This window comes from Salvelinus sp. IW2-2015, linkage group LG37 (genome assembly GCF_002910315.2).
Source record: "Salvelinus sp. IW2-2015 linkage group LG37, ASM291031v2, whole genome shotgun sequence".
Taxonomy (NCBI): domain Eukaryota; kingdom Metazoa; phylum Chordata; class Actinopteri; order Salmoniformes; family Salmonidae; genus Salvelinus; species Salvelinus sp. IW2-2015.
In genome coordinates, this window is record NC_036876.1 from 5,719,945 (window position 1) to 5,743,240 (window position 23,296).

General features: G+C 44.6%; 1 protein-coding gene across 1 annotated transcript; it reads right to left on the minus strand.

The window, feature by feature from the left end:
• Positions 1–420: 420 nt before the first annotated feature.
• Positions 421–3,302, minus strand: LOC111960207 (claudin-15-like). Its single transcript, XM_023982097.2, has 5 exons — positions 2,822–3,302; positions 2,093–2,257; positions 1,886–1,967; positions 1,625–1,732; positions 421–1,527 (listed from the first exon to the last, which is right to left on the minus strand). Exons 1-5 carry the CDS (start codon positions 3,036–3,038, stop codon positions 1,431–1,433), a joined length of 669 nt encoding a protein of 222 aa, XP_023837865.1. The 5' UTR covers positions 3,039–3,302; the 3' UTR covers positions 421–1,430.
• Positions 3,303–23,296: the final 19,994 nt, after the last annotated feature.

Genomic DNA, 23,296 nt, shown 5'->3' on the forward strand with positions numbered 1-23,296 from the left:
TTCAGTCGTGTGTTAACACCAGGGCTCGAATTGAGGGGGTATGTGAGGGTATTGTGGCTTTTGTTAAAGAAAATGGCTAAAGCATAGGATGCAGGGGGAAGACGTGACTCCGATGCACATGGCATATCTTTGGTTTGTCTCTATGACATTGAGGCTGCGCTGCAACGTTCTATACCTGAGGAGGCAAAAAAAATGACTTTGCTTGGGAAGGAATGTGTGATTCTGTCATTATGAATTGACGTTCGACATTTCAACAGGCTATTAAACAACATACTAATTCTAAATCAGTCAGGAGCAAGCCAGGTAGCCTAAGAAGGAACAACAATTTATTATTTAGGCTATATTATTATTTCAAGGCTATAGCCTGCCTATACATTTTGCATTTAGGCTGTATACAAAAAATGATTCCTTACTATTGAATAATAAAACAAAATGCCTTTATTCTACAGTGCAGTCATTTTACAGTACCTTCTGAATTCACTTTTAGAAACATGAGTTTGGCCAGTCTTTGGTTTGAGGATCATGCAGTGAGCTATGCATGCCTAGTTTGTTAATTTAGAATACTGTAGCAGATGCTCTTGTATTCCCATGCCCTAATCACAGACAACACAAAACAGTTTTGTAAAAACAATGGCATGGAATAAAATAGAATAAGAAAATGATTTCCCAAATGAAAAAAAGTTACAAGTGCATATCGCTTTTTCTTGAATTCATTAATGATCAGTTGCTTCAGTTGTAACTGGTTCTGTTGCACTACATTTCTACAATTGATAGCCAACTTTAGCCCTGTTCCTATCATCTTTTTTAACAATACCCTGAATAGAAATGTAAAGGTCTCCGGTGCTGCAGCATGCGCTCATTCGGTGTCATGCTCTGTTGTGGCATTAAAAAAGATTCTGCTTGTCACCAGTCATGTAGAATTGCATGAAATGCATTTATAAAAGGCATGTTTTTCTCAGCCTGAAAATAAGAGATTCATGCAGTGTTTTTATTATAATGTATATMTTTTCACCCCTACCATTGTCTGCGGTGGTCTGCAAATCCACAACCTTCTGGCTAGTTTGTCATGTAATAGTAATAAAAYGAAGAACAGTTTCTAAAACGGCATATCTAAGGCTCTGGTCTGTCCTAGGATTGAGGGTAAATKATAGGTATGTTCTCTGCTATCCACTTTATGTTTGAATTATTATTGTGGGTATAGGGGTTGATCACTTGTTTTTTTTATGTTCAGGGAGGGTCGGGTAATATATTTTACTGAAGGGAGGGACATTAATTTTCATTTAAGAGAAGTCCGATTTTTCTCCATGTATCCCTCATTATAAATAACGTACAGTCCCTTACACCTCCTCAGTAGCTGTGCGTGTAACAGTGTCTGGTAGGTTTTAMACATGGTGAATGAAGGTGATCCACAGTGGTGTGCCCTCTCTTTCTCAGACATAGGCGTCCTGGCCGTAGGARGTGGCAGCCTGACTCCGTGATAGAGCAACTCCAGAGTACACTCTGTCCCTGGGCTGGTATGGGTAAGGTCTGAGGAAGGGAAAGAAGAGAGGAAGAATGGGTGAGGACACACATAGWTGTGGATAAGGAAGGATACAGACACACACACAGTATCCACTGAACTCACTGTTTCTCAGACGTGCCCAGTTTGCAGGCACATGTCAAACATGACCCTCCAGTGAGAGCAAGAACAGCCGAGCACCAGCCAATGTAGAGGCCCTCTCCGATTTCATACCTGCAACACACAGTACGCCCTACAGTTAATCAAGTTCATAAACGGGCTTTGGAAGCGAGACTGCTCTTCTGTCTAAAATACAGCAGAGGGCAGCAGTGTGCTACTAGCCTCATTACTGCAGTTGGAATAGGCCAACAGTCTCCTCTCACTTACTTTATCCCGGGATATAATGGGTTAAAAAAGTCCTGGGTGATGTTGAAAGCATACCAAGACACTGAGATCATTGTGCACAGGCCTGAGAGAGAAATTGAGAGAGAGCGAGAAAGAGAGAGAAGTTAATTGTGCACAAATTGAGATTTGGCAGTTATAAAACATAGGAAGCGGTAATTAATTATAGTAAACTTGAGCATGCCCAGTTACCTTGAAGAAAGAAAAGCACACCACCAACGGCAACTATTCTACCCTTTAGAACCATGTCCTCTCCGGCAGCTTTAGAACACTGTACCCCGACCAGGGTGGCGACGAGCCCGATAGATCCAAAAATGACCGCTGCAATCATCAATGCTCGAGACGCCTGGATGTATCCTGCTTAAAAATAAAGACAAATTGTACAATCAAGATTAATAGTGCTATTACATGTTTTTTTAATATACTGTAATAATAAATACAATGATTATCAAATTGGTTTCACATGTGATTTGTACAGAATCATATTGAGTAATGCACATTTTAATAGCCACACTTGAAACTAATAATTATGATAAATATTTAAGGATATGATGTATTGAAGTGGAACAGCCTTCTGTTTTGCTGAGTGGGGAAGGAAAATTGACACAATCAAATACCAGAATTGTGTTGTATAGAATCAATTATTTGGCAGATTTTTATCTTTACCAATTACATCTTGATTCAACCTAAATTGATTGATTATTTATGTTGTTCTTGGATAATCATTTGTTTAACCACAAATGAAAAAGGTCAAGGTATTGCCTATGGGCCTTTACATATTCGTTTAACTACACAAAACGATATCAAACATCACAGGCAATAAATCAATTTACTCTTCAAACATTATTGCTTAATTTCTCTATTGCAATTGTTCAATTTTTTTTTATTGATAAAGATTCCTATTATCTTGGGTGCACTTGCCGTTCAGGGCCAGTAGAGAGGGGAAATCGCGGCAGTTGTGGACACCAGTTGAGTCCGTGGCACAGGACATCCATAGGTTCTCATAGATGTTCGAGGTAATGATGACGTTCCCGTCATCCGTTGAAACCTTCCAGTAACGGTTTGGTATAGCTATCCCCACCATCACCCATCCAATGAACCCAAGCAGCAAGCAAACAACCTCCAGTATAGGATCCATTTAGATTTTTCAAGTAATTGGTGTAAATAAAAACAGAAAGAAAAGCGAGAAAAAAATAGGATATCCTATCGTTAGCTTGTATCCTCTTCGATTTTATTCGATTCCCTTCTTTTTGTTTATGATATTTGTGCTTAAAAAAAATATAAGCATATAGCTCCACAGGATGAAATTCTGTTGAGTGTCTGCTCCCCTTCTTGGTCACGATTGTGTCAGGTTGTCAATGAGCAACAGACATGCTCAGTGATTTATCTTAGCCTACCTGTGTTCTCTCCCACCCCCTCACAAACACACACGCACAGACACACACACACTTGTTTTTGCTACATCATGGGGAAACATGTCTGGGAGGTGCCTGACAGGGACAGCACTTTCTCAAATGGTCTAGGGACATGATCCAAACTGATACACGTTTCTTGTGCTTCTGCAATCTTAGAAATTACTTGAAATATCAAGATGTTATCATATTAACCACACCTGACATTTCACACCCTGCTGAGTACTTGTCAGAAAATCCACCCTAATGAGGACCAGTGATGTCATTACTATTTGCATTTCAAAGTGTGACATCACTGTGGTACTGCAAGGGACCAAGCTTCTGTTGCGTCTTTGCATTGCGTTTAATGGTTTACAACATTCTAATGTTTTTAAACCCATATGGGATAGTGGCCTAGAGSTGTGGAGAATGGTTATATACGGGATGTATATTCTGTAATCCTCAATCTGCCTCAGAAGTGAATCTTCCCCAAAGACTGGTACCACAGCTACCATTGTGCTGTTCCTTACTGGCAGTTTGGATAACAAGGTTGCTGGGTCTTATCTGCTGGAGTTAAATCTGTAGGATTCCAATGTGTCAACACATCCTATACATCTTTAGGGAAGCTTTCACGCTCTAGCAAACAAAGGGATATGAGGGGTGCTCGACAACTAGACATATACTGAAGATGTTCACTGATACATTTTTCTTTTTAAGACATTGAATGGTGTACAAGCACTAAAAAATCTGAATGTTGAGGAATAAATGCAATCATATTGCACTCACTTCATTCCCTCTGAGGACAGATGGACATCCTTGTATATCTTATAACCCTTCTATTTTGAAGGGTCATGGCACCCCTACAAGACACCAATTACCCTAGGCCACGCCCCTTCCCTCCACACCTATTCCCACTCCCTAATCACCTCTCCTCTACCTTTTTGATTTCCAGCAGCATWCCACCCTGCATCCCACTGCTGGCTTGCTTCTGAAGCTAAACAGRGTTGGTCCTGGTCAGTCCCTGGATGGGAGACCAGATGCTGCTGGAAGTGGTATTGGAGGGCCAGTAGGAGGCACTCTTTCCATTGGTCTAAAAAATATCYCAATGCCCCAGGGCAGTGATTGGGGATGCTGTCTTTCAGATGGGATGTTACATGGGTGTCCTGACTCTCTGTGGTCACTAAAGATCCCAAGTCACTTATTGTAAGAGTAGGGGTGTTAACCCTGGTGTCCTGGCTAAATTCCCAATCTGTCCTTCATACCATCATGGTCACCTAATCATCCCTAGCTTACAATTGGTTCATTCATCCCCCTCCTCTCCCCTGTAACTATTCCCCAGGTTGTTGCTGTAAATGAGATTTGTGTTCTTAGTCAGTTTACCTGGTTAAATAAAAGCCACTTCCCTCTAATCACCTCTCCTCTACTTTTTACCCCAGGTCACGCCCCTTCACTCCACTCCCTAATCACCTCTCCTCTACCTTTTACCCCAGGTCACGCCCCTTCACTCCACTCCCTAATCACCTCTCCTCTACCTTTTACCCCAGGTCACGCCCCTTCCCTCCACACTTTGTTCCCACTCCCTAATCTCCTGTCCACTACCTTTTTTCCACACTTCTGTTTCCCCATATAAGCTTCATGTTCATTCCTACCAACCATTTCAGTTCGGTTCAGGTCATGCTGGGTGACACCATGGTGGCCTGATCCTGCCGCTGTACGTGATATGATTAACTAAGTGTTCTTTGTTGTTAAACTGTTTGAAGAAATGTAAGTCCTAAATAATATATATATTAGTGATGGGATAGCGCTTTCACAATATTGTGCCAAAAAAACAGTTCTTTGCTCAGAGCTTCATTATCTGTTCACAATGCAAATGAGTGACATCTGTTGGTCAACAATAAATAGCACTGATTATCAGAGATGTTCTCTTTCTCCACTGTTTTTAACTCTGTGGCGCAGGGGTAAGTTGTTGGCTTTACTAGCCTTACAATCAGTTGTAATGCCAAGTTTCCATCTTACATCATGCTTGCCTTTTTTTGCCTTCAAAAGTASTATTTTTCAATCTGAATTTATGGCATAAGACAGATGAATATACTATACTCAATAAAACAAATGCAGAAAGTGTGGTTTCAAATAGTTTTTTAAAGTGTGCCTTCAATGGGATTCGACACCCTCACATCCCTGAATGTTCCCTACCCTACCCGCTAATTTACCGGTAAGGTAAACGTTTTTGTACAAAATCCTACCTATATTTGTAACTACTGTAGAGGTCGGTGTTTGAAAGCAGCTTGGAATCGAAGAGAGCACTTCGTGTTTTGCAACACACGGTTTGAAAAAAATCACATAATCAAACGAAGCTTTGGATCATTGATACTTCTGATCAAGTGAAACAGGTTCAAATTGAGCTGCTTAGCGATTTTGAAGCATGCCTCGSAGCTCCTGTATCAAATGTAACATCACTAATATATATTYCGTTGCCCTACGTTATCTTTTTGATGTTCATGTCCTCAGTTTGGTAATTTTAATTGCTCCTTTGTTTATCCTGGCAGTCTCCTCAGTTATATGTTAAGCCTRTTCCACATAGTCACCTGGCACTACTTTGTCATGTCTACACCTTTTCAATGTGCTTCTAATGTTTCCCTTTTGTATCTCCCTTCCAGACCAGCACATCCTTGATATCCACATCGTATCTCAAGGCCTTACATGCCACAACTCCTAAAACATCTTACCTACCTACAAGCCCCAACTCCTAAACTCCATCCAAACCCTCCCCCCATGTGCTGCTCATTCCTGTGTTCAAGTGGGTGTAATAGATACCCCTATTCCTGCTCCATCTCTTCATTTGCATTATATCCGATGTGCCATGGTGGCAGTAACAGTCCTGAACCTAGCTTACAATCCATGGTGGCAGCAACAGTCCTGAAACCTAGTTTACAATCCATGGTGGCAGTAACAGTCCTGAACCTAGCTTACAATCCATGGTGCAGAAACAGTCCTGAACCTAGTTTACAATCCATGGTGGCAGCAACAGTCCTGAACCTAGCTTACAGTCCATGGTGGCAGTGAACAGTCTGAACCTGGCTTAAATCCATGTGGCAGCAACAGTGCTGAACCTGGCTTACAGTCCATGGTGGCAGTAACAGTCCTGAACCTAGTTTACAATCCATGGTGGCATCAACAGTCCTGAACCTAGTTTACAATCCATGGTGGCAGCAACAGTCCTGAACCTGGCTTACAATCCACGGTGGCAGCAACAGTCCTGAACCTAGCTTACAATCCATGGTGCAGCAACAGTCCTAAACCTAGTTTACAATCCATGTTGGCAGCAACAGTCCTGAACCTGGCTTAAAGGCCATGGTGGAGCAACAGTCCTGAACCTGGCTTACAATCCATGGTGGCAGCAACAGTCCTGAACCTAGCTTACAATCCATGGTGGCAGCAACAGTCCTGACCTAGTTTAAAGTCCATGGTGGCAGTAACAGTCCTGAACCTGGCTTAAGTCCATGGTGCAGCAACAGTCCTAAACCTGGCTTAAAGGCCATGGTGGCAGCAACATTCCTGAACCTGCTTAAAGTCCATGGTGGCAGCAACAGTCCTGAACCTGCTTAAAGTCCATGGTGGCAGCAACAGTTCTTAAACCTGGCTTAAAGCCATGGTGGGCGCAACATTCCTGAACCTGGCTTAAAGTCCATGGTGGCAGCAACATGTCATGTTTTGTCTTTGATCATCATGTCTTGTCCTGTGCTTCCCTCTGCTGGTCTTATTAGGTGTCTTCCCTCTTTCTATCCCTCTCTCTCCCCTTCCTCTTTCCCTCTCTCGCTCTCTCCTCTATCGTTCCGTTCCTGCTCCCAGCTGTTTCTCATTCTCCTAACGACCTCATTTACTCTTTCACACCTGTCCCTATTTTGCCCTCTGATTAGAGTCCCTATTTCTCCCTCTGTTTTCCGCTTCTGTCCTTGTCGGATTCTTGTTTGATGTTTGCTGTCCTGTGTCCTTGTTCCGCCCTGTCGTGTTTTGCCTTCTTCAGATGCTGCGTGTGAGCAGGTGTCTATGTCAGCTACGGCCAGTGCCTTCCTGAAGCGACCTGCAGTCTGTGGTCGCGTCTCAGTCGTTCCTCTCTACTGACGAGAGGATTTCAGTTTCCTTTTGGATTTTCCTTTGATAATATCCAGGAGAATCATTGTTTGTTTGATACTGGAATAAAGACTCTGTTTCTATTACGTCGCTTTGGGTCCTCATGTCACCAGCATAACAGAAGAATCCGACCAAGATGGACCCAGCGGACTATGGATTCTCTCAACATGCCGTCGAGTCCAGGAGCAATGCTCGGCAGACACGAGCAGGAATGTTTTGCTGCTCGTCATGCCGTTGAGACCCTGGTCCGCTCAGGTCTTCCGATCTCTCTGACAGTTTCAGAGGTCTTCGTTCTCGTGCCACCAGCTACTTCCTGGTCTTCCGAGTCTCCGAACCTTAGGTTAATAACCCACCATGTTACTCTGGCAGCCCACTGAGTGTCGCCTCTTTTTCTCACCCAGTGTGATATTGTGTTCTCTCTCCAGCCCAACACGCTACTCTAGTTAGAGAGCTCGGATCGCTTACGTCAATCCTCCTACTGGTCGGGCTCGGGAGTGGGGACAAGCTATCTGGGAGGCAAGGGCTGAGTGTTCTAACGATTATCAGAACTTTTAAAGAGGAGATGATACGGTTTTGATCGTTCAGTTTTTGGGAAGGAGCTTCCAGGGCTCTGGCTTCCCTATGTCAAGGGGATCGATCCATAACGGATACGTCTATAGAGTTTCGCCACTTCTTTGCTGCCTCCAGTGGACTGGAACGAGCCGGCGTTGCTCGCTCGTTGTTCTGGAGGGACTTCACGCTGAGGCTTAAGGATGAGATTCTCTCTCGGGGTTCCTTCCAGCGTGGACTCTTTGATTGCACTCGCCATCCGCATTAGAACGACGGATAGATCTCGTCACCGAGCTCGTGGAAGAGAGCTCGCGTTAACGGTGCTTTCCCCTCTCCGCATCTCAACCATCTCCTCCACCGGCTCAAGAGACTGAGCCCATGCAGCTGGGAGGTAATCGCATCTCGACTAAGGAGAGGGAACGGAGAATCACCAACCGCCTTTGCCTCTATTGCGTTCTGCTGGACATTTTTCATGTCATGTCCAGTAAAAAGCCAGAGCTCATCAGTTAAGCGGAGGCTACTTGGTGAGCGCTACTACTCAAGTCTCTCCATCAAGATCCTTGTACTACCTTGTCGCGTCCATCTACGCTGGACCGGTCGGCTGCTTCCTGCAGTGCTTTGATAGACTCTGGGGCTGAGGGTTGTTTATGGACGAAGCATGGGCTCGGAAACATGACATTCTCTCAGACAGTTAGGGAAGCCCACGCCCATGTTCGCCTTAGATGGTAGTCTTCTCCCCAGTATCAGATGTGAAGACACTACCTTTAACCCTCACAGTATCTGGTAACCACAGGAGACCATTTCCTTTTTGATTTTTCGTTCACCTTTTACACCTGTTGTTTTGGGTCATCCCTGGCTAGTATGTCATAATCCTTCTATTAATGGTCTAGTTAATTCTATCCTATCCTGAACGTTTCTGTCATGTGAAGTGTTTAATGTCTGCTATCCCTCCTGTTTCTTCTGTCCCCTCTACTCAGGAGGAACCTGGTGATTTGACAGGAGTGCCGGAGGAATATCATGATCTACGCACGCGTCTTCAGTCGGTCCAGAGCCAACTTCTTCCTCCTCACCGGTCTATGATTGTTGTATTGATCTCCTTCCGGGACCACTCCCCCTCGGGTAGACTATACTCTCTGTCGGCTCCAGCGTAAGGCTCTCGAGATTATCTGTCTGTTTCTCTCGACGCCGGTACCGTAGTGCCTTCTTCCTCTTCCCGCCGGAGCGGGGTTTTTCTTTTGTTAGAAGAAGGACGGTACTCTGCGCCCCTGCGTGGATTATCGAGGGCTGAATGACATAACGGTTAAGAATCGTTATCCGCTTCCCCTTATGTCGTCAGCCTTCCAGATTCTGCAGGGAGCCAGGTGCTTACTAAGTTGGACCTTCGTTAACGCTTACCATCTCGTACGCATCAGAGAGGGGACGAGTGGAAAACGGCGTTAACACTCCGTTAGGGCATTTGAATACCGGGTTCTGCCGTTCGGTCTCGCTAATGCTCCAGCTGTCTTTCAGGATAGTTAATGATGTACTGAGAGACATGCTGAAACATTTTTGTTTTCGTTTACCTTGACGATATCCTGATTTTTTCACCGTCACTCGAGATTTCATGTTCAGCACGTTCGACGTGTACGTCCAGCGCCTTTTAGAGAATGTCTCTACGTGAAGCTGAGAAGTGCGCCTTTCATGTCTCCTCTGTCCACATTTCTCGGTTCTTTATTTCCGCTGAAGCATTCAGATGGATCCCGCTAAGGTCCAGGCTGTCAGCGATTGGCCCGTTCCTAAGTCACGTGTCGAGTTGCAGCGCTTCTCGGTTTCGCTAATTTCTATCGGCGTTTCATTCGTAATTTCGGTCAAGATGGCTGCCCCTCTCACAGCTCTGACTTCTTGTCAAGACTTGCTTTAAGTGGTCCGGTTCCGCCCAGGGAGCTTTTGATCTCCTTCAAGAAGCGTTTTACATCCGCCCCTATCCTTGGTTACTCCTGACGTCACTAAACATTCATTGTCGAGGTTGACGCTTCAGAGGTGGCGTGGGAGCCATTCTGTCTCAGCGCTTCCATTCTGACGATAAGTCTCCATCCTTGCGCTTACTTTTCTCATCGCCTGTCGCCATCGGAGCGCAACTATGATGTGGGTAACCGCGAACTGCTCGCCATCCGCTTTAGCCATAGGCGAATGCGACAGTGGTGGAGGGGGCGACCGTCCCTTTGTCGTTTGGACTGGACCATTAAGAACCTTGAGTACATCCGTTCTGCCAAACGACTTAATGCACGTCAAGCTCGTTGGGCGTTGTTTTTTCGCTCGTTTCGAGTTTCGTGATTTCCTATCGGCCCGGGAAATAAGAACACCAAGCCTGATGCCTTATCCCGTCTCTTTAGTTCTTCTGTGGCTTCTACCGACCCCGAGGGGATTCTCCCTGAAGGGCGTGTTGTCGCGGTTACTTGTCTGGGGAATTGAGAGACAGGTAAAGCAAGCACTCACTTCACACTGCGTCGCCGCGCGCTGTCCTAGTAACCTTCTGTTCGTTCCTGTCTCTACTCGTTCTGGCTGTTCTTCAGTGGGCTCACTCTGCCAAGTTAGCTGGCCACCCCGGCGTTCGGGTACGCTTGCTTCTATTCGCCAGCGGTTTGTTGGCCTACTCAGGAGCGGGACAGCGCCGTTTCGTGGCTGCTTTGTTCGGACTGCGCGCCAGACTAAGTCAGGTAACTCTCCTCCCTGCCGGTCGTCTCAGACCGCTTCCCATTCCTTCTCGACCATGGTCTCACTCGCCTTAGACTTTATTACCGGTCTGCCTTCGTCTGCGGGAAGACTGTGATTTCTTACGGTTATCGATAGGTTCTCTAAGGCGGCACATTTCAATTCCCCTCGCTAAGCTTCCTTCCGCTAAGGAGACGGCACCAAATCATTGTTGAGAATTGTGTTCAGAATTCCATGGACCTCCCGTTAGACGCCGTTTCAGACAGAGGTCCGCCAATTCAACGTCCACAGTTTTGGAGGAGTTCTGTTCGGTTTGATTGTGCTTTCCGTCAGTCTCTTCTTCCGGGTTTTCATCCCCAGTCTAACGGTCAAGCAGAGAAGGGCCAATCAGTTCGATTGGTCGCATTATTTACGCCAGCCTTTCGGTTTCGAAACCCTGCGTCTTGGGCAGAACAGCTCCCCTGGCTGAGACGCGCACAACTCGCTTCCTTCGGTTCTGCTACCGGGCTATCTCCGTTCAGAGTAGTCTTGGGTACCAGCCTCCTCTGTTCTCGTCCCAGCTGCGCCGAGTCCAGCGTTCCCTCCGCTCAGGCTTTTGTCCAACGTTGTGAGCGCACCTGGAGGAGGGTTCAGGTCTGCACTTTGCCGTTACAGGGCGCAGACTGTGAGAGCCGCCAATAAACGTAGTGATTAAGAGTCCTAGGTATTGTCGCCGGTCAAGAGGTGTGGCTTTCCACTCGTAACCTTCCCCTTTCGACAGCTTCTCGCAAGTTGGACTCCGCGGTTCATTGGTCCGTTCCGTGTCTCTCAGGTCTCGAATCCTGTCGCTGTGCGATTGCTTCTTCCGCGACATCTTCTCGCGGTCCACCCTGTCTTCCATTGTCTCCTGTGTCAACCTTTCTTCGCGCCCCCGTTCGTCTTCCCTCCCCCCCCCGTCCTTGTCGAGGGCGCACCATTTACAAGTACGGAAGATCATGGACATGTCGTTCTCGGACGTGGTCACCAGTACTTAGTGGATTGGAGGGTTACGGTCCTGAGGAGAGGAGTTGGGTTCCATCTGTCGGACTGCTGGACCGTTCGTTGATGATGATTTTCCTTCGTGCCGCCAGGGTCCTCCTCGAGTGCGCCAGGAGGCGCTCGGTGAGTGGGGGCGTACTGTCATGTTTGTCTTTGATCATCATGTCTTGTCCCTGTGCTTCACCCTGCTGGTCTTATTAGGTTCTTCCCTCTTTCTATCCCTCTCTCTCCCCTTCCTCTTTCCCTCTCTCGCTCTCTCTCTCTATCGTTCCGTTCCTGCTCCCAGCTGTTTCTCATTCTCCTAACGACCTCATTTACTCTTTCACACCTGTCCCTATTTTTGCCCTCTGATTAGAGTCCTATTTCTCCCTCTGGTTTTCCGCTTCTGTCCTTGTCGGATTCTGGTTGATGTTTGCTGTCCTGTGTCCTTGTTCCGCCCTGTCGTGTTTTTGCCTTCTTCAGATGCTGCGGTGTTGAGCAGGTGTCTATGTCAGCTACGGCCAGTGCCTTCCTGAAGCGACCTGCAGTCTGTGGTCGCGTCTCAGTCGTTTCCTCTCTACTGACGAGAGGATTTCAGGTTTCCTGTTTTGGATTTTCCTTGATAATATCCAGGAGAATCATTGTTTGTTTGATACTGCGAATAAAGACTCTGTTTCTATTACGCTCGCTTTTGGGTCCTCATTCACAGCATAACACAACATGCCTGAACCTGGCTTAAAGTCCATGGTGGCAGCAACAGTTGAACCTGGCTTAAACCATGGTGGCAGCAACAGTCCTGAACCTGGCTTTAAAGTCCATGGTGGCAGCAACAGTCCTGAACCTGGCTTAAAGCCATGGTTGCAGCAACAGTCCTGAACCTGCTTACAAGGTCCACTGGTGGCAGCAACAGTCCTGAACCTGCTTACAATCCATGGTGGCAGCAACAGTCTTGAACCTAGCTTACAATCCATGGTGGCAGCAACAGTCTTGAACCTAGCTTACAATCCATGGTGGCAGTAACAGTCCTGAACCTAGTTTACAGTCTGTCCTAGCCGTATTCCTTTTCTTCACCTTCCAAAGGCACAACCATCAATTAATGGGCTAAAGAATTAGTATCCACTTCCTAACAGTGCATTTATTGTTCAGGCAAATGCTGAAGGAAACACATGCGTAAGAGTGCTAAACAATATTGAACTATTGTTCAGAGACCTATGACCTTTTCCATGAAGTGCTGGTTTGGGAGTCTCAGCTTAAGAGACTGAAACAAATGTGAGTATTGTCAAGCTGTGCTGAGTGATATGATGAGTGATAATTGGTATAAATAACAAAAAAACAGAAATACCTTATTTACATAAGTATTCAGACCCTTGGCTATGAGACTCAAAATTGAGCTCAGGTGCATCCTGTTTCCATTGATCATCCATGAGATGTTTCAACAACTTGATTGGAGTCCACCTGTGGTAAATGTAATTGATTTGACATGATTTGGAAAGGCACACACCGTTCTATATAAGGTCCCACAGTGGACAGTGCATATCGGAGCAAAAATCAAGCCATGAGGTTGAAGGAATTGTCTGTAGAGCTCCGAGACAGGATTGTGTCGAGGAACAGATATGGGGGAAGGGTACCAAAAAAAAATTCTGCAGCATTGAAGGTCCCCAAGAACACAGTTGCCTCCATCATTCCTAAATGGAAGAAGTTTGGAACCACCTAGACTCTTCCTTGAACTGTCCGCCCAGCCAAACTGAGCAATCGGGGGAGAAGAGCCTTGGTCAGTGAGGTGACCACGAACCCGATGGTCACTCTGACAGAGCTCCTCCTGTTGGCGATGGGAGAACCTTCCAGAAGGACAACCATCTCTGCAGCCACTTCCACCCAATCAGGCCTTTATGGTAGAGTGGCCAGATGGAAACCAATCCTCAGTAAAAGGCACATGACAGCCCGCTTGGAGATGCCAAAAGACACCTAAAGGACTCTCAGACCATGAGAAACAAGATTCTCTGGTCTGATGAATTCAAGATTGAACTCTTTGGCCTGAATGCCAAGCGGCACGTCTGGAGGAAACCTGGCACAATCCCTACTGTGAAGCATGGTGGTGGAAGCATCATGCTTTGGGGATGTTTTTTTTAGAGGCAGGGACTGGAAGACTAGTCAGGATCGAGGGAAATATGAACGGAGCAAAGTACAGAGTTCCTTAAAGAAAACCTGCTGCAGAGCGCTCAGAACCTCAGACTGGGGCGAAGGTTTACCTTCTAACACAGTTTTAGTCACTATTTCTGTAAGGGGGCCACTTTGGGTTGAGACAATTACTCAGAGGGCCGCACAGATCTTTAATTTGACCAGTCAATATTATTGTCAGCAAAAAATGTAACAAGTGCTTTCAGAATATCCTCTCCTCGTGTTTGTCCCTGAATGGGCAGTGAACATAAGTTCCTCTCTGAACGACTCATTTTGAGGGAAGCGGACCCACACACATAATTGGGCCATGTCACTTACATCAGTGCTTTCGTCAAGTGCAATACTAAAACACGGCACCACGGATATGTCAGTAATCAGTTGCCTACCGATGTCCTCGCCAGTTGCTTACCGATGTCCTCGCCAGTTGCTTACCGATGTCCTCGCCAGTTGCTTACCGTTGTCCTCGCCAGTTGCTTACCGTTGTCCTCGCCAGTTGCTTACCGATGTCCTCGCCGATGTCTTCTATGCGTCTTGTTATGGTCGAGTCTGAGAGTTGCAGTCCCTTAATTTGCTTTAAAATAGCTTCCTTGTTTTGTGAAATCAGCAAACAATATTTMGGCTGAGGCCAAAAAACATTCTTTGACAATCTCCACGTCTGTGAAGGCCTTCTTGTTTCTTGTGAGTATCCAAGCAATCTCATATGTTGCCTCTCGTTTTATCTGCAACAATGCTAGATCTGTCCATCATTTGTTTTGTCCTTTGAGCTGTCCTTTGAGTTGCACTATTTTGTTGTTTCTGAGGTAGCTTTGTGGCGGATATGTTTTGTGAAAGTGGCATGGTGTGACTAGAAATGTTGCTTTAAATTTGCTCTTTGAAAACAATTGACTGCCTTCTGGCAAAAAAAGACAAAGTGAGCTAGGTAGCCTAGTGGTTAGAGCGTTGGGCCAGTAACTGAAAGGTTGCTGGATTGAATCCCAGAGCTGACAAGGTAAAAATCTGTCGTTCTGCCCCTGAACAAAGCAGTTAACCCACTATCAACCGGTAGGCCGTCATTGTAAGTAAGAATTTGTTCTTAACTGACTTACCTAGTTAAATAAAGGTACAAAAAAATAGTTGTCTGTCCATTTCTTTTGGAACTTTCTGTGTTCTTCTTGAATCAACCGTATCCTTGTCTTAGCCACCSGAGCCACGTTAGCTACGTACATAGCTGTCACGTTGTTCTCCAGCTATTCCCCCTCATTTTCATTGTCAATAGATTTCCGTTTCTTTTTTTACAAAGAAATCAATCCATGTCTAATCGACTGCAAAATTAGCTAGTAGCAAACTGATATKTGTCGGTCGCTGTAGCTGAGCAGTTGTGTTCTATTTCGGCAGATGTTCTATTTCGGCCTTTCTGTTCAACAGCTGCACTATACTGTCATCTATCGGCTGTCCAGGGAACAATAGATATATTCAATGAAGTGATTCTGGCCTGCATTAAACACATTGAATTGAAATTGTATCATTGTTATGTATTATGAATGGAAAATAGTAAAATCACTGCGGGCCACACAATGTTCTAACAGGACAACAGCCCTAAGCACACAGCCAAGACAACGGAGGAGTGGCTTCAGRACAGATCAAATCAAAATCAAATCAAATTTATTTATATAGCCCTTCGTACATCAGCTGATATCTCAAAGTGCTGTACAGAAACCCAGCCTAAAACCCCAAACAGCAAGCAATGCAGGTGTAGAAGCACGGTGGCTAGGAAAAACTCCCTAGAAAGGCCAAAACCTAGGAAGAAACCTAGAGAGGAACCAGGCTATGAGGGGTGGCCAGTCCTCTTCTGGCTGTGCCGGGTGGAGATTATAACAGAACATGGCCAAGTGTTCATAAATGACCAGCAGGGTCAAATAATAATAATCACAGTAGTTGTCGAGGGTGCAGCACCTCAGGAGTAAATGTCAGTTGGCTTTTCATAGCCGATCATTAAGAGTATCTCTACCGCTCCTGCGGTCTCTAGAGAGACAAGTCTTTGAATGTCCTTGAGTGGCCCAGCTAGAGCCCGGACTTGAACCCGACCGAACATCTCTGGAGAGACCTGAAAATAGCTGTGTTGCAATGCTCCCCATCCAACCTGACAGAGCTTGAGAGGATCTGCAGCGAAGAATGGGAGAAACTCCCCAAATACAGGTGTGCCAAGCTTGTAGCTTCATACCAAGAAGACTCAAGGCTGTAATCGCTGCCAAAGTTGCTTCAACAAAGTACTGAGTAAAGGGTCTGAATACTTATGTAAATGTGATATTTCAGTTTCATATTTTGAATACATTTGCAAAATTTTCTAAAAAACTTTATTTTTGCTTTTCCATTATTGGGTATTGTGTGTAGATTGATGAGGGAAAAAAACAATATAATCAATTTTAGAATAAGTATGTAACATTGCAAAATGTGGAAAAAGTCAATTGGTCTGAATACTTTCCAAATGCACTGTATATATTTATATTCTGGACTCTGACATTACTCATTGTAATATTTCTTAAATCCTGTCTTTTTATTTTGGGGATTTGCGTGTATTGTTTGTATTGTGAGATATTACTGCACTGTTGGAACATAAGCATCTAGCTACACCTACAATAACATTGATACCCTTAAATGGTGATTCAGAACCAGACGATGGACATTTTTGGGCGATTTTAATTGACACGGAGTATGCATGTCCATCAAACAAGTGAATCTGTCACAGCAGTCATGGTGGGTAAGTTTAATTTCCTTTCTGCTCTGGCTAGGTAGCAAGCTTTTTTCTTCTATAAAATAATTTTTGGGAACCTATTGTTCAAGACATTATTATCAAGAGTTTACTAGAAGTGTAACACTGTCTGCTACCAATTTTCTTTAGGTAAGTTATTTGGCAATCTATTTGATTCTTATGTATGGAGCCATAGCTAGCATAATCATTAGAAAAGGAATCATTMACCTGCTAAGACTTCGCAACTGACATAAATCCAATGATTTATTGATCACCCAGTTAGATCTGGAGTTTTAGTAGAAGCACGACAGAAAGTAGAAAAATAAATAATCTTTCTCTTTTTACATTGGTAGCATTCGTGTAAAGCCCTATCTAAACCATTTACAATGGTCGGTCCACACTCCCCAGACTGCCATCCAGTCCCAGTTACTGTAGGTTTTTCCTATTTTGTTGGGTTACAACCTGTAATTTAAATAGAGTTTTATTTGGATTTCATGTAATGGACATACACAAAATAGTCCAAATTGGTGAAAAAATAAAACTTGTTTCAAAAAAGTATAAAAAAATACAGAAAAGTGGTGCGTGCATATGTATTCACCCCCTTCGCTATGAAGCCCCTAAATAAGATCTGGTGCAACCAATTACCTTCAGAAGTCACATAATTAGTTAGATTGCACACAGGTGGACTTTATTTAAGTGTCACATGGTATATCACATGATCTCAGTATAGATACACCTGTTCAGAAAGGCCCCAGAGTCTGCAACACCACTAAGCAAGGGGCACCATGAAGACCAAGGAGCTCTCCAAACAGGTCAGGGTTGGGTTATAAAAAAAATCTGAAACTTTGAACATCCCACGGAGCACCATTAAATCCATTATTAAAAATTGAAATAATATGGCACCACAACAAACCTGMCAAGAGAGGGCCACCCACCAAAACTCATGGACCAGGCAAGGAGGGCATTAATCAGAGAGGCAACAAAGAGACCAAAGATAACCCTGAAGGAGCTGCAAAGCTCCACAGGGGAGATTGGAGTATCTGTCCATAGGACCACTTTAAGCAGTACATTCCACAGAGCTGGGCTTTAGGGAAGAGCGGACAGAAAAAAGCCATTACTTAAAGAAAGAAATAAGCAAACACGTTTGGTGTTTGCCAAAAGGCATGTGGGAGACTCCCCAAACATATGGAAGAAGGTACTCTGGTCAGATGAGACTAAAATTTTGCTTTTTGACCATCAAGGAAAACGCTATGTCAGGCGCAAACCCAACACCTCTCATCACCCCGAGAACACCATGGTGGCAGCATCATGCTGTGGGGATTTTTTTAATCGGCAGGGACTGGAAAACTGTTCAGAATTGAAGGAATGATGGATGGCGCTAAATACAAGGAAATTCTWGAGGGAAACCTGTTTCACTCTTCCAGAGATTTGAGACTGGGACGGAGGTTCACCTTCCAGCAGGACAATGACCCTAAGCATACTGCTAAAGCAACACTCGGGTGGTTTAAGGGGAAACATTTAATTGTCTTGTAATGGCCTAGTCAAAGCCCAGACCTCAATCCAATTGAGAATCTGTGGTATGATTTAAAGATTGCTGTACACCAGTGGAACCCATCCAACTTGAAAGAGCTGGAGCAGTTTTGCCTTGAAGAATGGGCAAGATTCCCAGGTGCTAGATGTGCCAAGCTTATAGAGACATACCCCAAGAGACTTGCAGCTGTAAATGCTGCAAAAAGTGGCTCTACAAAGTATTGCTTTAGCATAGCTATTCACTCCCCCAAAACTCAAGTTTTCAGTTTTTTTGTCTTACAATAAAAAATATTTTGCATCTACAAAGCGGTAGGCGTGTTGTGTAAATCAAATGATACAAACCCCCCCAAAATACATTTTAATTCTAGGTCGTAAGGCAACAAAATAGGAAAAATGCCAAGGGGGGTGAATACTTTCGCAAGCCACTGTATATCAAAAAGCCTGTTGATTTTGAATTGCTTATTCAGTAGCCTGCTCCTTCTCCCTTTTAGATGTGAGGCTGGTTGAGGTTCCAGAGTGTCCAAGTAGAGGAGTGCAGACAGGGAAAAGTGCCCTTCAGGCGCTCATGAATCTGATCACCGGCCTGGTCAAGTAACACATCGGCGAGATGGACAGGAGAGTTACACAGGACAGAGATATTACAGAAAGGAGGAGATAGGAATCACAATGGGAAATGAATGGAGGAACGTATAACGCCCCACCCAGCAGACTGTCGACCAATCGTGTTCAGGTTGTCATGCTGCGTCACACGTTTGCTTATCTAATTATCACACAATCTCAAAGTCAGGGTATGAGTCGCGAAACCTGCTTATTTTCCTAAAAAGTGCGTAATGTCAAGATTCCAAAGCTATATGATATGACAGAGAACTAGTTAATTATCTCACATCTCGGAAAAGATTTGTAATGTTGTACTTCTTGTTTATGAAATTCATGCAAATATTTTTTTGGGGAGCTTGCGCCCAATTGACTCCCAATCGCGCCTTGAAGGACAGCTCTCTTTGTCCCAGAATCTCCCAGAATGCAACCCACGCCCATTGACAATGCATGGTYAATCTAGACAATGGGCGGTAATACGATTCCAATGGAGTTTCCAGTCTCCTCAAAAGTATCTCTGCACAGGATAGGGAGGAGGAATAGAAATGTTAAGGTAATTCTCCGCTGCTGGAAGTATCTCTCTCTCGTTCTCTCTCTAGTGTACAGTCCTCCCTCTGTGTACGAGTTAAGACGGAACAGAGAACTCCCATGCCACTCTGGTGGACATCAGGAGCGGATGAATCATCAAGCCTCTTTGTGTTGACATTCAGGGAGAGAGAGAGAGAGAGAGAGAGTGAGTGTGTGTAGTGTACTAACAACTCTAATATCTAATGTCTCCTTTTCCCTATAGATGTAAGGCTGATGAGGGCTGAGGCTGAGGTCCAAGACATTGATGTAGAGGAGCGCAGATGGGAAACAGAGCTCAGATAGATGTTGGAACATTGCTGCAGAGACTTGCTTCCATTCAGCCACAAGAGCATTAGTGAGGTCGGGCACTGATGTTGGATGATTAGGCCTGGCTTGCAGTCGGCGTTCCAATTCATCCGAAAGGTGTCCATTGGGGTTGAGGTCAGGGCACTGTGCAGGTCAGTCAAGTTCTTCCACACCGATCTTGACAAACCATTTCTGTGTGTACAAACTTTTGACTGGTACTGTATGTTTATGATTCTGGGAGTCAATTATCTTTTACATTTTAGTCTGATTAATATTGTAAGGCAAAATATTGCGGTTGCACAACATTGCGATGTTGACGCATTTTCTGAAATTTCGAACCTATAGCATGAATTATTCAAATCGAGATAAACATGAAATTATGTCTGATAGTACATCTGTTGAAAGTAATGAGCATTATAAACCAAAAAAATTGAGATAAGATAGATTATATGCACCTCTCGCCAAATGTTACTTCCGGCCCAAGGCTGTGTTACTCCCGCCCCACTGGCAGGTACAAAAGTAACATTGCGTTAGTTMTGTTCTCTGTCTAGTTAACTTCAACAAATTTTCCCTAGAAATTAAATTACAGTTGCTAATGGTAGASGACATGTATACGTTGTTTGTCATAAAATATGGTGTCTTTACCGTCATCCCGGTTCTCCCCTAGCCTGGAGCTTTATGTTTATGACAGTTTACGATGGAACACATAAAAAATGCTATTTGTTAACCAGACCTTTATCTCTTCGTAATGATCTCCTGAGACTCTGTAAAAATGTAAGCCATTTTTCCTCACCACCAATCCTGATAGGAAGGGTGCGGTCTGACACCACTGCCTTGCGTCAGTCAGGTTTATTGGCCAACAGTGTGTTGTTCTGGATTGATTTTAAAGGCTTCCCTCTTGACCTTAGTTAAGACATACGTTTGCTTGTTATCACATTTCCTGCAACAGATGGTAGCTTATGTAAGTTGGGTGTGTTACTGGGAACTGGGTAGTTGTGTCAATAGACCTTGTGCTTTTTGGCCCTTGTTCTAGTCATCACTGTAAACCCTTAATTTACACCATTGACTCTTGACCCACGATGCTAGGAGGCTGTGAGCAACCTGCTTGTGCAACCATTTAAATATGTTAAACTATTTATTTTTGTCGGCTGTCATAACGAGTGATATCTGTTCAACGTTTATGTATTCAGACATAAACACACTAGATCAAAGACATAGGGCGACCATTGTACTTTTGTGGCTCTCCGCCACCTGATAAGAGAGAGCGAGAGACTTCCAGCAGTGGATACTTCACAATCTTAAAATAAAATACAACATCCACAGGCAGCAGGCAATGATTATGTCTGTACACATTGTGCCTCTCAATCTTTTAAAATGTTTTACTACTTTCTTACATTTATACAGTTTAAGAAAAACAGTACAACAGGGATAACTACACAAAAATGGCCAATTGGTCACAAAATGTTCACACGCTGTAATACCATCCTTGACCAGTGGGACACACACTTGCACATTTTATACAAGTAAGTTCAGAATCGAATAATGAGCAAGACGATGAAAGAGAAGCCATAGCCATCTCGTAGCACGTAGGACTACCAGGATGGTTAGGTTATTATTATTTTGACCACCTATGCTGCAAGTTAATGTCCTGTAACGGAGACTGCCCTCGCAGTGGAGGTTTCGTTGAGGAGGAAGACAATAAGTAGTAGACAACAAGTAGTAATGCAATGTCCAGGGGGCGAACGTTTATTTACAGTGCAGGCAAATATCTGGTCAACTGTGCACATAACAAGGAAACATAACTGATAAATYAAATCATAATGAAGCTAAAATAAACCCGGCCTCAATAATACCCTGTAACAACGATGAGGCAACCATGTAGCAACCTGTCCCATGCCTGGCCAAGACAGGAACGACCAGGCTTAATGCCGTGTTCAAAACAACCGGGAACTGGGAATTCTGAAAATCTCCGACTTCCAAATTCAGTACATTCAAAACAACTGGGAACTCGGAAAATAACAAGTTCCGACTGGGGAAGAAATCTATTTGAAAGGTCATCCAACTAGGAATTCCAACTCGGGAACATGGGATCACTGACGTCATGATTTGACCTTGTGTTTTTCTGAGTTCCCAGTTGTTTTGAACGCACCATAAGTACCCTACCTGGGATACTTCCACATTGACCATACCATTCACAACCAATCAACAAATTTAAATACAGGCATTGAATGCACCATAACATACTGTATGTAGGTAATAAATAATACATCACCATGATTATAGTAGGTGAGAGTCACACAAAGTGGTCTTATTTTGATTTTATGTGTGTCTGCAGAGCAGGAAAGTGTGTTTTAAGCCTCAAAAAGATACCGGAGTGGAATGCTTTCTGTATGGATTTTTGAAGCAGGGTTCCTACAGTATCAAGGGGTATCTGGCTGGGCAAGAAAAGGTAGATGATATAACTGAAGACATACACTCACCGGACGGTTGCCTCCAGAACAGCCTGATTCTTAAGGGCGTTCTACAAGGTGTCACAGGGATGTTGGTCCATGTTGATGTGAAACACAGTTGCTGCAGATTGGACAGCGGTACATTCATGCTGCGACAGCCCGTTCCATCTCACCCAAAATGCTTATTGGGTTGAGGTCTGGGGAATGCGCAGGCCACTCAAGTAAACTGAACTCACTGTCATGTTCCAGGCGATGTTTTCCACTCCTCAACTGTCCAGTGTTGTGATCGTGTGCCCACTGGAGCGCTTCTTCTTGTTTTTTACTGATAGGTAGTGTTTGTCTGCTGCAAGCACATCCGTGACAACGATCGACGAGTTGTGCGTACCGAGATGTCGTTCTGCACACCACTGTTGTACTGCGCCGTTATTTGTCTGTTGTGGCCCGCCTGTTAGTTGCACGATTCTTGCCATTCTCCTTCAACTCTCTCTCGTCAACGAGCTGTTTTCACCCACAGGTTTGCCCGCTGACTGGATTGTTTTTGTTTGTCGCACCATTCTCTGTAAACCCTAGACACTGTTGTGTGTGGGAACCCAAGAGGGCGGCCATTTCTGAGATACTGGATCCGGCGCTCCTGGCACCGGCAATCATACCACGCTCAAAGTCGCTTAGGTCACTCGTTTAGCCCATTTTAACGTTCCATTGAACAGTAACTGAATGCCTCGATGCCTCCTGCTTGCTTTATATAGCAAGCCACGGCCACATGACTCACTGTCTGTAGGGGATAACCCTTTGTGAATGGGTGGTGTACCTAAAAAAACTGGCTGTGAGTGTATAGGAGTGGTTGCTTTACATTGACTGACCATATGAAGAAATTGACTTCCTCCATGCTACTGTTTTCCTTCAGTGTCATACATGCAAAAGATTTGGTCATGTGTCAATGTGTGCAGACGGTAAGAGTATCGTATGCCAGATGAAGGAGAATAAGAACACTCTCCCAGCTTCCAACTGCACTGAGATAGGAACACTGTCACACCGACGAATCCACTATAATTGAGAATTTCAATAAGCATTTTTCTACGGCTGGCCATGCTTTCCACCTGGCTACCCCTACCCCGGTCAACAGCACTGCCCTCCCTCTGCTACTCGCCCACGCTTCCCCATTTCTCTTTCTCCCAAATACAGTCAGCTGAGTTCTGAAAGAGCTGCAAAATCTGGACCCTTACATCACCCGGGCTAGATAATCTGGACCCCTTCTTTCTAAAACTATCTGCTGAAATTGTTGCCC